A 12526-nucleotide genomic window follows, 5' to 3' on the forward strand; every position below is an offset into this window, starting at 1 on the left:
CGTTGTTGTATATAATCATAACAAGAAATAGTTTTATTAGGTACGTAGAAAATTACTATAAAAGAACAAATAGAGAAATTAAAACTTAGTAAGAATTATGCGGTTTGAATTTTGACCTGTCGTTAGCCCAACTCAGTTCAGCCCAAGTAACTTTTGACTAACCGGTCATTTGCACGATTACCCTTCAAAGGCACTGGTCTTTAATTTTTATCCCTCAAATTGCTGGTCTTTAATTTTTGCCCTTCGCCCAATACCACGAGGTTTAGGGTTTGAACCTCGGCTCAGTAAAAAAAAAAAAATCGCAAGGTAAAGTTTCGTAGCAAAGTTAGGCCTCAGACAGAGTTTTGAGTTCTTTTTTTTTTTTTTTTTTTGTACTGAGCTGGAGTTCGAACCAAGAACTTCGGGATATTAAGCGAAGGAAAAAATTAAAGAGCACCAATTTGAGGCGCAAAAATTAAAGACCAGTGCCTTTGAAGGACAACCCGCACAAAAAAATGTTGACTGACTCGCCCATTTATTAATCCGGCCCAGATTCAATCTTCAATCTAACTCACCCATTTGACACCGCTATGAAGAGGATTTGATACTACAAAGTAATGCATACGAGGACATGAAGTTTCTCTCCCAACAGACTTAAGCCGTGTAGCTTATGAGTGATTTTAAAATTCTTAATTAAAATTTTTCCACTATACCAATAAAAAGTTTAAATTAAATCTCCCCACTAAAATCTAGTTAGCAAAAGATGATACTAGTTACTAGTAGTAGTAACACCTAATTCTGAAAAAAGGCCCCGACCCGACACAAGGTGCGGCCCATATCGTAGCATTTATAAAGTTAGATACGATTAGGGTTTTTGACGATAATTTCCGCCATCTCAGTACCCCTTACAGCTTTCAACTTCCCGCCGAAGCGCCATGGTATCTCTCAGCTTTTTTCCATTTCATGAGTACTAATGTTTATCATATGTGTATGTATGTATGTATATGTCTCTAACTTAAAATCATTTTTGTTTGTGCAATGAGAACAGGCTTCAGAGAAGAAATTGAGTAACCCCATGAGGGATATTAAGGTCCAGAAGCTTGTCCTTAACATCTCCGTTGGTGAGAGTGGAGATCGACTCACCAGAGCAGCAAAAGTAACCCCTTTTCACAATAACTACTGATTTGTTTTATTTTCCCGTTTTATTTTTTATATTGAACTAAAATTGGGTCTACTTTTATTTTTATGTTTAAGGTTTTGGAGCAGCTTAGTGGCCAATCCCCTGTTTTTTCCAAGGGTAAGCTTTTTTTGAATCTTCTAACTCTTTTCAATTTAATGGGCACCTTTGTATTAAGTACATTATCTGTTCTTGCAAAGATTAGCTCTGCCCCATGGGCATCTATCTAATGTATTGCTTGGCTGCAAGTTTTTATTTAGTTTAGCATTAATTTTTAATTAGTTGCAGTTTAAATATTAGACTGAATATAATGAAATGGATGCAAAAATTCATATAGATGACCCTTGGATTTTGCATTGGGACCTAGCTGACTGTTTGATAATTGCTGTGGAATAATAGTCCATGGTTAAATCTATATATATGCATGTAAATGAGTGTTCTTTTTGCAATTAACGAAGGCACTAGCTCATTTGGTTCATATTTTTGTAATTGTAGTGGATATGTATCTTTTAGCTACATAGGCATGCAAGTATTCATGGCAGATCTTTGTTGAAGCCAGTGTTGCTCACAATTTGATATTGTTTGATTTTGATAATCACGCCATTCACAAGTTAAAAAAAAGGGCAGCCCGGTGCACTATGCGCGTGGTCCGGGAAAGGGCCGGAACTACTAGGGTCCATGGATAATTAATTACTGTCCTGCTTTTGTTAATACATTGATATGGTGAATAACATGATATAATGGAATTTCAAGTGATTTGTTTGCTACTTTCTTTGTGGACATTTAACTGATTTTGTATTTATCTCAGATTTCCCTGTCTGAAGATGTTATTAAATTTTCTGCCTGTCAATCTCTCATGTACTTATGTTGTTCTCATTAACAGCAAGGTATACTGTGCGGTCCTTTGGAATCAGGCGTAATGAAAAGATAGCCTGCTATGTGACTGTCAGAGGGGAGAAAGCAATGCAGCTACTTGAGAGTGGATTGAAAGTTAAGGAATATGAGTTGTTGAGAAGGAACTTCAGTGAGACCGGCTGCTTTGGGTTTGGTATTCAGGAGCACATTGATCTTGGAATTAAGTAAGCTGATCTTCATTTAGTTCTTTTTTCTGTTTTATAGCTTTTACGATTTAAATTAGCTGTGTTGCTCAGGAGGTATTCTGGCGCTAGTCTTTCCTTTGCCAACAAGAAAGTTGCTTTAGCTCTTTTGTTGGAACTGCAAAAAACTTGGACGTAGTTGAGGAAACATGATTTTTTTTTCTTTCATCTTCTCTTGGATCTTTCTTATGTTTCTGTGTCTTACTATATTGACCTCACAAGATGTGCATCTGCTATTTTGCATTTAAAATTTGATATCTATGGAATGTCCTTTTCCGTTCCTAAGTTTTGTCATTCTATCTTTTGTTATATTTTCAGATATGATCCTTCAACTGGTATTTATGGAATGGATTTCTATGTGGTATTGGAGCGCCCTGGATATCGTGTTGCTCGTCGTCGCAGGTGCAAGTCTCGAGTTGGGATTCAGCACAGGGTCACTAAGGATGACGCAATGAAGTGGTTCCAGGTCAAATATGAAGGTGTTATCCTTAACAAGTCCTCAAACATTTAGTGATAAGCTGAGAGCCAACTTCTGGATCAGCTGGTCTCCTGGCAAGTTTATCTATGTATTTTTGTAGACTGCATCTATATCACTTAAAGGAATATTTTGGAGAGTTTGTAGTTGGCGAATCAGTATGTTTTAGTCTTCCCTTTGGCTATCAGATGAATTCAAATCTTTTTTGCCGTCCATTTTCTTTTGTTGCAATTGAAGTAGAATCATTCAACTACACAATATAGTACAAGAGACACTTCAGGTACCTGATTGGTTTGCTATTGTAGTAATGAATTGGTGCACTGTTTAAGCGTTTCTATAAAATCCGGGGTTTGGCATGGAATGCATATTCTTGTTTTATTGTTGCCCCCAAATCCCCATAAAGGTAGGGGTAAGGCTTGCGTACACCTCACCCGCGTGGTCATGATGTCAATTAGGGATTCTTTATTTCCGTTATATAGCTTTTATTAGGTGGCAGTGGCACGCTGTAAAGCTATTGTTGAAATCAGAATGATCATGTTTCTCTACAATTAAGCACCATTAAAAGTATGAATATTGAAGAAACAGAAAGCCACAAAATGGTGCAAACTTTTGATTGTCTTTACGTTTTAGTTGTAGGATCGATGTACTGGTTAATTCCAAGAATGACGTTTTTCTCATCATTTCATGTAACATCCCTAAAAACTCAAGAGCAAGAGCTTTGTGAAACACAGTATCATGTATGGGTATTAGTTTTTCTGTCTTTGGCATCATCTCTTGGAGCAATTGAGCTAGTAATATGAGCATCTTGGAGAGGAAAAGGTGAACTTGTATGTAATTGGCGGACCTAAAATATGATCATAAGTTTAGCGCGAAATTAAAGTATTGACATACTAAACAATGATCAACATGAATTATCCGTGCAATATAATTATGAAGACTTTGCTACTACCCAGAGGCGGACTCAAGATTTTAAGACGGCGGGGGCACCATTATCCTAGCATAAACGCCAACAAATTTTTTAATGACGACTGAGGGATAATACCATACCGGACCAGTCACTAATAGCGTAGCAGTAGCGATAAACAAGTATATAGGTCAAATATGATTTTTTAGTAATAGATAAAATTAACACAGTGAAGGAAATGAAAGAGGTAGCTCAGTGGCTAAGGCTGTGCAACATGTGTTAACGGTGTTGGTTCGAATCTGGGCGAGCTCATTTAACGCTTATTGTTTTCCTAAAAATAGGCTAAAAAGATAATTAAAAGTGACATTCGGGTTCGGTCCTGGGTGACATGTAAGGGAAGCAGCAATTGCACCTAACGTGCCCCAAAGACATTTTCGTTTGTCAGAGTGTACAAATAAATATATACTAATTTCTCAAAATATATACACGTATATATATATAATTTTATCTGAAGCTAACGAGTGCACGTGCACTCCACCCTTCCATGTGGGTCCGCCTCCGGCTACCAAGTGTCGAAGACAGTAGATCCAGATGAACTAAGATTTCTCAAATCAAATCTGATGCCTCACAAAAAATCACTTTCTACTAGAAATTTGTTATTCTTCTGTTGGGAACATGGGCTAATTCACCCTCTTGGCAGTAGTTGCTGTCACATTCTCTACATTTAACATATACCCCGTACTTTCCAATTTACGTGGCATTTTTTGAATTTCGAGAGTCAAACTAGTTATTTTTTTACCATAATTTTTTCATGTATTTTAAAGAGAAAAGACATCATTTCACTCTTAAACTTGGCACGAAAACTAACTTTAGCAACTAAACTTGTGTATTTATATACCTCCCTTAACAATTTTCATTTCAATTATTTCCACCTCTAATGCTGATGTGGCAAAAAAAAAAAAAGAAAAAGAAATTTAGGCAAGTAAATAGCATAAAAAAGTGGGCCCGCTAATATATATATTATTATTATACAATAAATCAATAAAATAAAATAAAAATGAGCCTTTTCTCTTTCTTCTAAACCACCACCCACCCACTCGGCCGGCTCCTCTTCCCCCACCCATGTAAATCAACCCCCACCCGCTCCTCTTCCCCACCACTGCCACCTCCACCACCACCACCGTAACCACCACCTCCTCCACGGCTACCACCATCGTATCCACCACCTTCACTATCATACCCACTGATTCGACCACCACGAAATCCACCCCCACCTCCATAACCACCACCATCAAAGCCATAAAGTTTTTAAATTTAATCCCAATTCTTAATTCGGAAAAAAGTTACCGAGTAAACAAGAAAGCTCAAAGGTAGAGGTTCCTTAAAGTCGTGTTCAGCATCAGAAGTTCAATATTAGCACTTAGATTTTTTTCCAGAAAGAAGCACCATAAGAAAAGACATGTTTTCTTGCTAAAAGCAACATAATGCAGTAACACCTATAGATATTAAAATATTGGTTTTATCAATTTTAATGGAGAGAAAATTATTAACCAGTCATTTGCGCTTTTGCCCCTATTTTGTGCTGGTCTTTAGTTACACGGAAAAGGAGTAGATCTTGCCTCGTACTTTTGACAAATAAGATTGGAGGGCTTGAAAGAGGCGATGATGATTTTTGTTATGAGCCGATTAATTAGGCATTTGAGACCCGTATCTTGGCGGGGCATCTTTGTCATATTTTTCTCGTGGTTTTTTCGATCACAACGTTATTGGTCTTTGTCATATTTTTCTCGGTGGTTTTTTCGACCATGGCATTATTGGACTCTCTTTTGCCCGAGCTTAACACGTATCCGAGCCTCAATTTTTCTCTGTTCAGGCTTGGAATTCTTATATATATTTTGTTGATGATAATGGAGGTTTGAATGACAAAGATGGGGTTTTGTGGCGGCGGCGGTGGTTGGAAGAAGAAAGAGAAAAGGGAGAAGAAGAAGAAGAAAGAGAAAGAGAAAAAATAATAAAAGAAAAATAAAAAATGAAGGATTGGTAATTTTTGACGTGACAATGACGTGGTAATGACATGGCAACGACGTGGCAATGACGTGGCGCGAGTGTAATTCACCTCACATTGTGAGAGTGGCATTATTTTTTTAGGGTGAAAAATAATTGAAATGAAAGTTATTAAGGGGGGGTATATAAATATAACTTAAGTTTAATTGCTAAAGTGAGTTTTCGTGCCAAGTTCAAGGGTGAAATGATGTCTTTTCTCTATTTTAAATGTTTTAAGTTGTTAATTATTGTGATTTTTAGTTTTTTTCACGTAGTTTCTAAATATATAAAATTTTATTAAAAAAAAAAATTTAAACCTTCTATATCCGAATTCATGATCAAAATTAGAAGTTTAACTTGCGAAATTCAAACCGTGCGGAAGAGGGAGTAATACTGAGGGAGTATTAATACTTCTAGTTAATCTATATACAAAAGCGGCAAATATTAGAACTAGCAATTAGTTTTACAGAGGGAGCATGTCATTAGCTTATTATTTCGTTACAAATTTGTGACCATTTACTACTCCTAATCGTTCTAGAACTAATTTCCTAATTAGTATTGACCTGTATCAAATGCCTTTTTCTCCTCCTTTTCTTAGTCAATCTAGGAATAGCCTTTACCTATTCCTTTACCTTCAAGTTTCAGTCACCTAATGCATGAGACAGTTGTCATGATCTATATTGGAAAACGCAGAAAATATGAATGTCTTATTTTTATGATGGTAAATTACGAAATCAGAAGCTTGTACTAAAAATGTATTTCCTCAGTTCACTTTTACTTATTCACTATACTAAAAGTAAATTTTCACTTAAATTTGTCCACGTTAGCATATCAAGAGAAAGATAAACTTTTTTTTACTACTTATTTCCAAATCATTTTTCAAGTCTATTAAGACTACACACCAATTAATATGGATATTATGATAAAATATATACTGAGTTTAGTAGTAATTTTTAAGGGCCGTGCAAAATCAAAAGTTAAAGTGTGCGGAGGAGTGTATTATTGGTTTTATTCTTACTCCCGTCCCAAGAGCGAACTTTTTACTACTCCTACTGTGTCCAGGGATATTAACGTGCTGTACTAATGAAGCAGTTAGTTGAATGCTGCATTGGAAACAACGCTGGAGCTAATTTCTCTCTAAATCTGTATATGCACTGTTTATTCAGAAAACTTACTGCAATATTTGAAGCCTCTGTATATACACCTGTAGGTTTGCCTAAATAATCAATGAACTCCTGAAAATCCTCACTTGGATCGTAAGAAGACTTCTGCATGGCTATAATCACTATAAATTTGGTGTTCATTTTTAGTCTCTTAAGTTGAAAACTTACTAGAATGGGGGTAGTAGCTGAGATAAACATACAAACTCTACTTTTAGACACAAATTTTAGTACTAGCAAAGTAACTAAGTACTTATTATGTTTCAAAACTTTTCCATATGTTATACTTCTATGTCATTTTTGTTTAGAATATCATTTCATTTAGTAGTTAGTACGAGCAAAGTGATACTACTATGTTTCAAAACTTTCCATATTTTATATGTCATTTTTGTTTAGAAATATTATTTCATTTACTCCTAATCGTTCTGGGAAAGAGTTTTAATAATTTCCGAATTAGTCTTGACCTGTATCAAAGACGATATTTAATTTTTCTACTCCTTTTCCTAGTCAATTTAGGAATACCCTTAATTACCTATTCCTTTGCTGCTCTATATATAGACTTTAGACGAGGTTGTCCATCACAACCGAGACTTGCTCCTCTTGCATAATTCCATGCATTCAATGTCTTCTTCTACCCGACTTCCTTCTGAGATAATTTTTGAGATACTAACTCGAACATCATTGAAAACACTGGACGCTTGCAAGGCCGTTAACAAAGAATGGGACGATTTGATTTTCGAATCGAGTTTCATGCCACAATTCTGTGCAAGGAGTCAAAATATCTCTGGATATTTTGTTCAGACTCTATTATGCTCAAAGTACATAACGGAATTTGTATCGATGGATGGGTGTTCAGGGAATAGTACTAAAGCTCCATTCCACCTTCCTATTGATGATACAGTAAAGCCTCGACGGACCTATGACGTTGACATGAAGATTGAGGCCTCCACAAAGCAAGGGATACTATGTTGTGTTAGAAGCACGCCGTCATACGAGTACTATAGATATCACATCTGTAAACCTAGCACTAAGCAATGGCTGAAACTTCCTAATCCAAGAACGCGTTTTAGTACGGTCAAAGTTGCTCTCATTGTACTGAAATCAAATCCTCTCTACTTCAAGATCATAAGGTTGTCGTCCCCTCGGACTACTCATCATCATTATAGGAAACGAGGGCTCCATTACTATCGATGTGAAGTTTTTGATTCAGAAAGTTGGGAGTGGAGGCAAGGAAAAGATTTGTTGGTCCCTGAAGGATTATACTTTGACATATTTAATCCAGCAGTTAATGCAAGTGGTTTGGTTTATTTCAAACTACAAGATGATCAAGTGATGGCTCTAAACTATAATGGGGAAGAGGTTTTTCCAAGATTCTCTCTTCCAAAGCCCCCTTTTAAGTACAGTGATCAACTTGTGGAGTATAAGGGGAAGCTAGGGTTTACATGTCTGTCACCAAAAGGGATAGAGCTTTGGGTTTTCGAGAATGGGAATCAAGTTTGGGAGTTGAAGAAGGAAGTGGGCATTGAAACCTTAAAGGGGGTGACGAAATATCCAAAACTAATTGGGTTTTATAACGCAGACATTGCTGTGATGAAGGATGACAATCGAGTTATCTTCTACAAGCTGCAAGACAAGAGCTTTAACGTGGTAAAACTGTATAGATGGCAAGATGTTCAAGAAATCTTCCCTTTTCGATCAGATTTAGAGCCAATTGATCTGAGGATGCGAGGAGCCAACATTGTTTCATCCACCAGACAAGTCTATCGCCCCTTTTGGATTTCCTTAGTTATTGTTTTCATTTTTCTTTTCGGTATTTTGTTTTCTCATGCATGAGACATTTGTCGTAGTGATCTATTGATTTGCTTATTCTGCCCAAATGTATGTTGAAAAACATTAGAAATTCTGGATGTCTTATTTTTGTGATGGTTTATTATGAACATTTATCTAATGTATTAAGTACAATTATGTATACCTTCAACCTGTTCCTTTTATGGTAATTAGTTAACATATTGCTGCTTGCGAGTTTGTTTTAGTTTAACATTAGTTTTTAATCAGTTGCAGTTTACAAATATCAGCCTGAATAGAACGGAAGGATGCAAAAATTCATATAGCCGACTCTTCATTATTGCACTAGGGCCTAGTTGATTGTTTGACCTTTGAAATTATATTGCAGTGTAAATACCACGTCATGGGAATAATCCATGGTTAATTCGATATATATGCATGTGGATGAGTTTTTTTCTTTTTCGCAATTAAAGAAGACAGTAGCTCATTTGGTTCATATTTTGCGTAAAAAAGAAAAGCGGCAAAAGCTCCTGCTCAATGGGCTTTACTAACCAACAAATTTGAGTAAAATTAAGAATGGTCTCCAATCTCCATTTGGAAAACGTATAAGAAATTGGATTTGGTTTAAACCTATAGTTTTAATGCAAGTCAGATATAACTTATCTTTGATAGATCTGTCAGTTACTTTAGATAATGCAACATATATAATTTGAGAGGTATATCCGGTAAGACTAAATTCATCAGGTTTCTACTTGGAAGCTTACGAGAAAGGGTTTCAGTAACTGAAATATACACAAAAACTCTAATTTTAGATACAAATTTTAGTACTAGCAAAGTAATACTAGTATGTTTCAAAACTTCCCATATATTTCATATGTCATTTGTGTTTAGGCTATTACTCCCTCTGTACCAATTTATATGAAAGGGTTCCGAATACGAAGGTTCGATTTCAAACATATATTCTTTAGAATATTTTATAATAAATTTACATATTTGAAAACTAAATAAAAAATATTATAAATTAAAGACTTGGAGAAAATTGTAGTTAAAAAAATAAAAAAAAATAAAAGCTGTAATCGCTCTAGGAAAGAGTTCTACGAATTCCCAAATTAGTATTGACCTGCATGAAAACGTAGACAGCTTTTTTTTCTCCTCTTTTCGCTAGTCAATTTAGGAATACCCCGCCATTACATATTCCTTTGCATTCAAGTTTCAGTAACATTATGCTGCGCGCTATATATACCTTTTGGACGTTGTATGTCCATCACCATCGAGACTTGCTCCTCTCAATAATTCCATGCATAAATGGCTTCTTCTTCTTTTCCACTTCCTTGGATATTATTTGAGAAACTAATAACTCGAACATTGTTGAGAACACTGGACACTTGCAAGGCCGTTAATAAAGAATGGCACTATTTGATTTTCGAATCAAGTTTCATGCCACAATTATGTTGTAGTTGTCAAAATATCTCAGCATATATAGTTTGTCCAGATTCTAATCAAGAACCAAGCACGCGGCGAAAGTAAGGTCACTAAGGCCATTGCTTTAGGCCCCCAAATTTTGGGCCCCATTTTCTAATTATAGTATGTGTATTTGTTGTTTTTTAAAAAAAAAAAAAATTAAAAAGTATAGTGTACAAAATTATGAAATATTCGAAGTTAAATTAGATTTAATTAATTCAATATATTAAAAGTTAGAGATATTCAAAAACTATATGAAAACTATTGTAAGTTACAATTTTTCTCATATTAATATGATGAAAAAATACATCTTAGAAATGTTGATCAAAATGTATAAGACTTGACTCTTTAAAAACGAAATATGACAAGTATGTTAGGAAGGAACGACTATAAAAAAAGGAATTTGTTGAAATGATGATTGATATTAGTGTTGAAAAAAAAAAAAGTAATAGGAATAACTTGTTTAGATCTTTACATTAACTCTTACTATAGATCTTTTTGGGTCTTCTACATTTGTCATTGAAATAAATGTCGCAAAATAAATTAAGGCCTCGTATTGTAGTTTGACTTTAGGCCACCGGCCCTGCGAAGTTTGTATCATGGACGGGTGTTCATGTAATAGTGAAGCCTGGTTCCATCTTCCTATTAATGATATATAGTAAAGACCCGAGACAATTTTTCCAACTAATACTTGACATGAAGATTAAGGCCTCCACAAAGCAAGGGATACTATACATGTTGTTTTAGAAGCACGAGATACGAGTGCAGACATCAGATATGTAAACCTAGCACTAAGCAAGGGCGAATTTATTCTACTGTCAAAGTTGCTCTCATTGTGCTCAGATCGAATCCTCTCTGCTTCAGGATCATAAGGTTGTCGTCCCCTCGGGCTGCTTTTCGCCATGATAGGAAAATGGGACTCGATTACTATTACTATGAGATTTTTGATTCAGAAAGTTGGGAGTGGAGGCAAAGAAAAGATTTGTTGGTCCCTCAAGAATTGTACTTTAACGTGTTTACTCCAGCAGTTAATGCAAGTGGTTTGGTTTATTTCAAACGGAGAGATGATCAAGTGATGGTTCTTAACTATAATGGGGAAGAGGCTTTTCCAAGATTCTCTCTTCCTCCAAAGGCTGCTAATTTTGAGTACAAAAATTATTTTCGATATGACCCACTTGTGTGGAGTACAGCGGGAAGCTATCCTCCTTTTTGGATTTCCTTAGTTATTGTTTTCATTCTTCTTTTCGTTATTCTGTTTTCTCATGCATGAGACAGTTGTCGTAATGATCTATTGATCTGCTGATTCTGCCCAAATGTAATGTTGAAACATGTAGAAATTATGAATGTCTTATTCATCTAATGTACCTCTTATGTTATACCTTCAAGCTGTTCTTTTTATGGTAATTTTTTTTTCCGGTCATGTGGTAATTGGTTAACATAATGCTGGTCTGCGAGTTTGTTTTAGCTTAGCATTAAGTTTTAACCAGTTGCAGTTTACATATTAGCCTGAATAGAACGGAAGGATGCAAATTTTCATATAGCCAACCATTCGTTTTGTCATTGGTGACTAGTTGATTTTCTGACTAGATTGAGGAGTGTCACGTGACACTGCATTGTTGGAAAATTTGCTACATATGTATATATAATTAAACGGCAAAGGCAAAATTGAGGAAATTTTTCTTTAAGTGACACTCCTTGACGCTAAGGACTGCATAGCTCAGGTGGGCAGGTGCATCAACTTTTAAAGAAGAACGCGAGTTGGAACCCAAGTAGCATCACTTATTGATCTAAACTCACATTTGTCATTATTATCGACAGTAATATATTTAGATAGTAAAGAAGGATCTCGCTGCTTCCCAAATTAATTATTTGCAGTTCTTTTTTATGTTTTCTGTTACCTTCTTTCTCGCTATTGAAATTGATTAAGAAAAATTATGAAATCAAATGAATAATAAGTTGTTTAGTGAGAAAGTATTTAGTATTACTTTTAATGAGTTTATTTTGAATTAAAAAAAAAAAAAAAAAAATCTCATCGAGAAAATTTATAGTATTGTACGTGCATTGTGTTTTATTTATATTTTGTTCTGGTGTTACATTTTTTTAATTTTATTTTTTTCATTTAAAATGTGACATCGTTGACAAAAAATCCTGTGTATGCCACTTATGGGAATCATTCATGGGTTAATTCGATCTATATGCATGTAGATGAGATCCTTTTTTGTCTTTTTCATTTTGCAATTAAAGAAGGCACTAGCTCTCATTTGGTTCATATTTTTGTAATTATACTGGATATGCATCTTTTAGCTGCATAGGCATGCATGTGTTGTAGATGTTGGTTGAACCCAGTGTTGGTCACAATGTGATATTATTTAATTTAAATAATCCACGCCATTCACGAGTTATGGATAATTAACTAGCGTCCTGCTTTAGTTCATACATTGATAC

General features: G+C 35.2%; 2 protein-coding genes across 2 annotated transcripts; both read left to right on the forward strand.

Moving 5' to 3' along the window:
• Positions 1-765: 765 nt before the first annotated feature.
• Positions 766-3093, forward strand: LOC132046666 (large ribosomal subunit protein uL5z). The gene is made up of 5 exons (XM_059437370.1): positions 766-917; positions 1028-1135; positions 1234-1276; positions 2040-2235; positions 2572-3093. The coding sequence occupies exons 1-5, from the start codon at positions 915-917 to the stop codon at positions 2762-2764; spliced, it is 543 nt and encodes a 180-aa protein (XP_059293353.1). The 5' UTR covers positions 766-914; the 3' UTR covers positions 2765-3093.
• Positions 3094-7444: 4351 nt separating this feature from the next.
• LOC132046660 (putative F-box protein At5g50220) lies at positions 7445-8806 on the forward strand. The gene has a single exon (XM_059437362.1). It carries the CDS (start codon positions 7448-7450, stop codon positions 8666-8668), a length of 1221 nt encoding a protein of 406 aa, XP_059293345.1. The 5' UTR covers positions 7445-7447; the 3' UTR covers positions 8669-8806.
• Positions 8807-12526: the final 3720 nt, after the last annotated feature.

This window comes from Lycium ferocissimum, chromosome 2 (genome assembly GCF_029784015.1).
Source record: "Lycium ferocissimum isolate CSIRO_LF1 chromosome 2, AGI_CSIRO_Lferr_CH_V1, whole genome shotgun sequence".
Taxonomy (NCBI): Eukaryota; Viridiplantae; Streptophyta; class Magnoliopsida; order Solanales; family Solanaceae; genus Lycium; species Lycium ferocissimum.

Coding starts and splice junctions, on each gene's coding strand:
- LOC132046660 (XM_059437362.1), top strand. CDS start 7,448: ATGCATTCAATGTCTTCTTCTACCCGACTTCCTTCTGAGATAATTTTT.
- LOC132046666 (XM_059437370.1), top strand. Junction 1,277..2,039: donor ATCCCCTGTTTTTTCCAAGG/GTAAGCTTTTTT, acceptor TCTCATTAACAG/CAAGGTATACTGTGCGGTCC. Junction 2,236..2,571: donor CACATTGATCTTGGAATTAA/GTAAGCTGATCT, acceptor TTATATTTTCAG/ATATGATCCTTCAACTGGTA.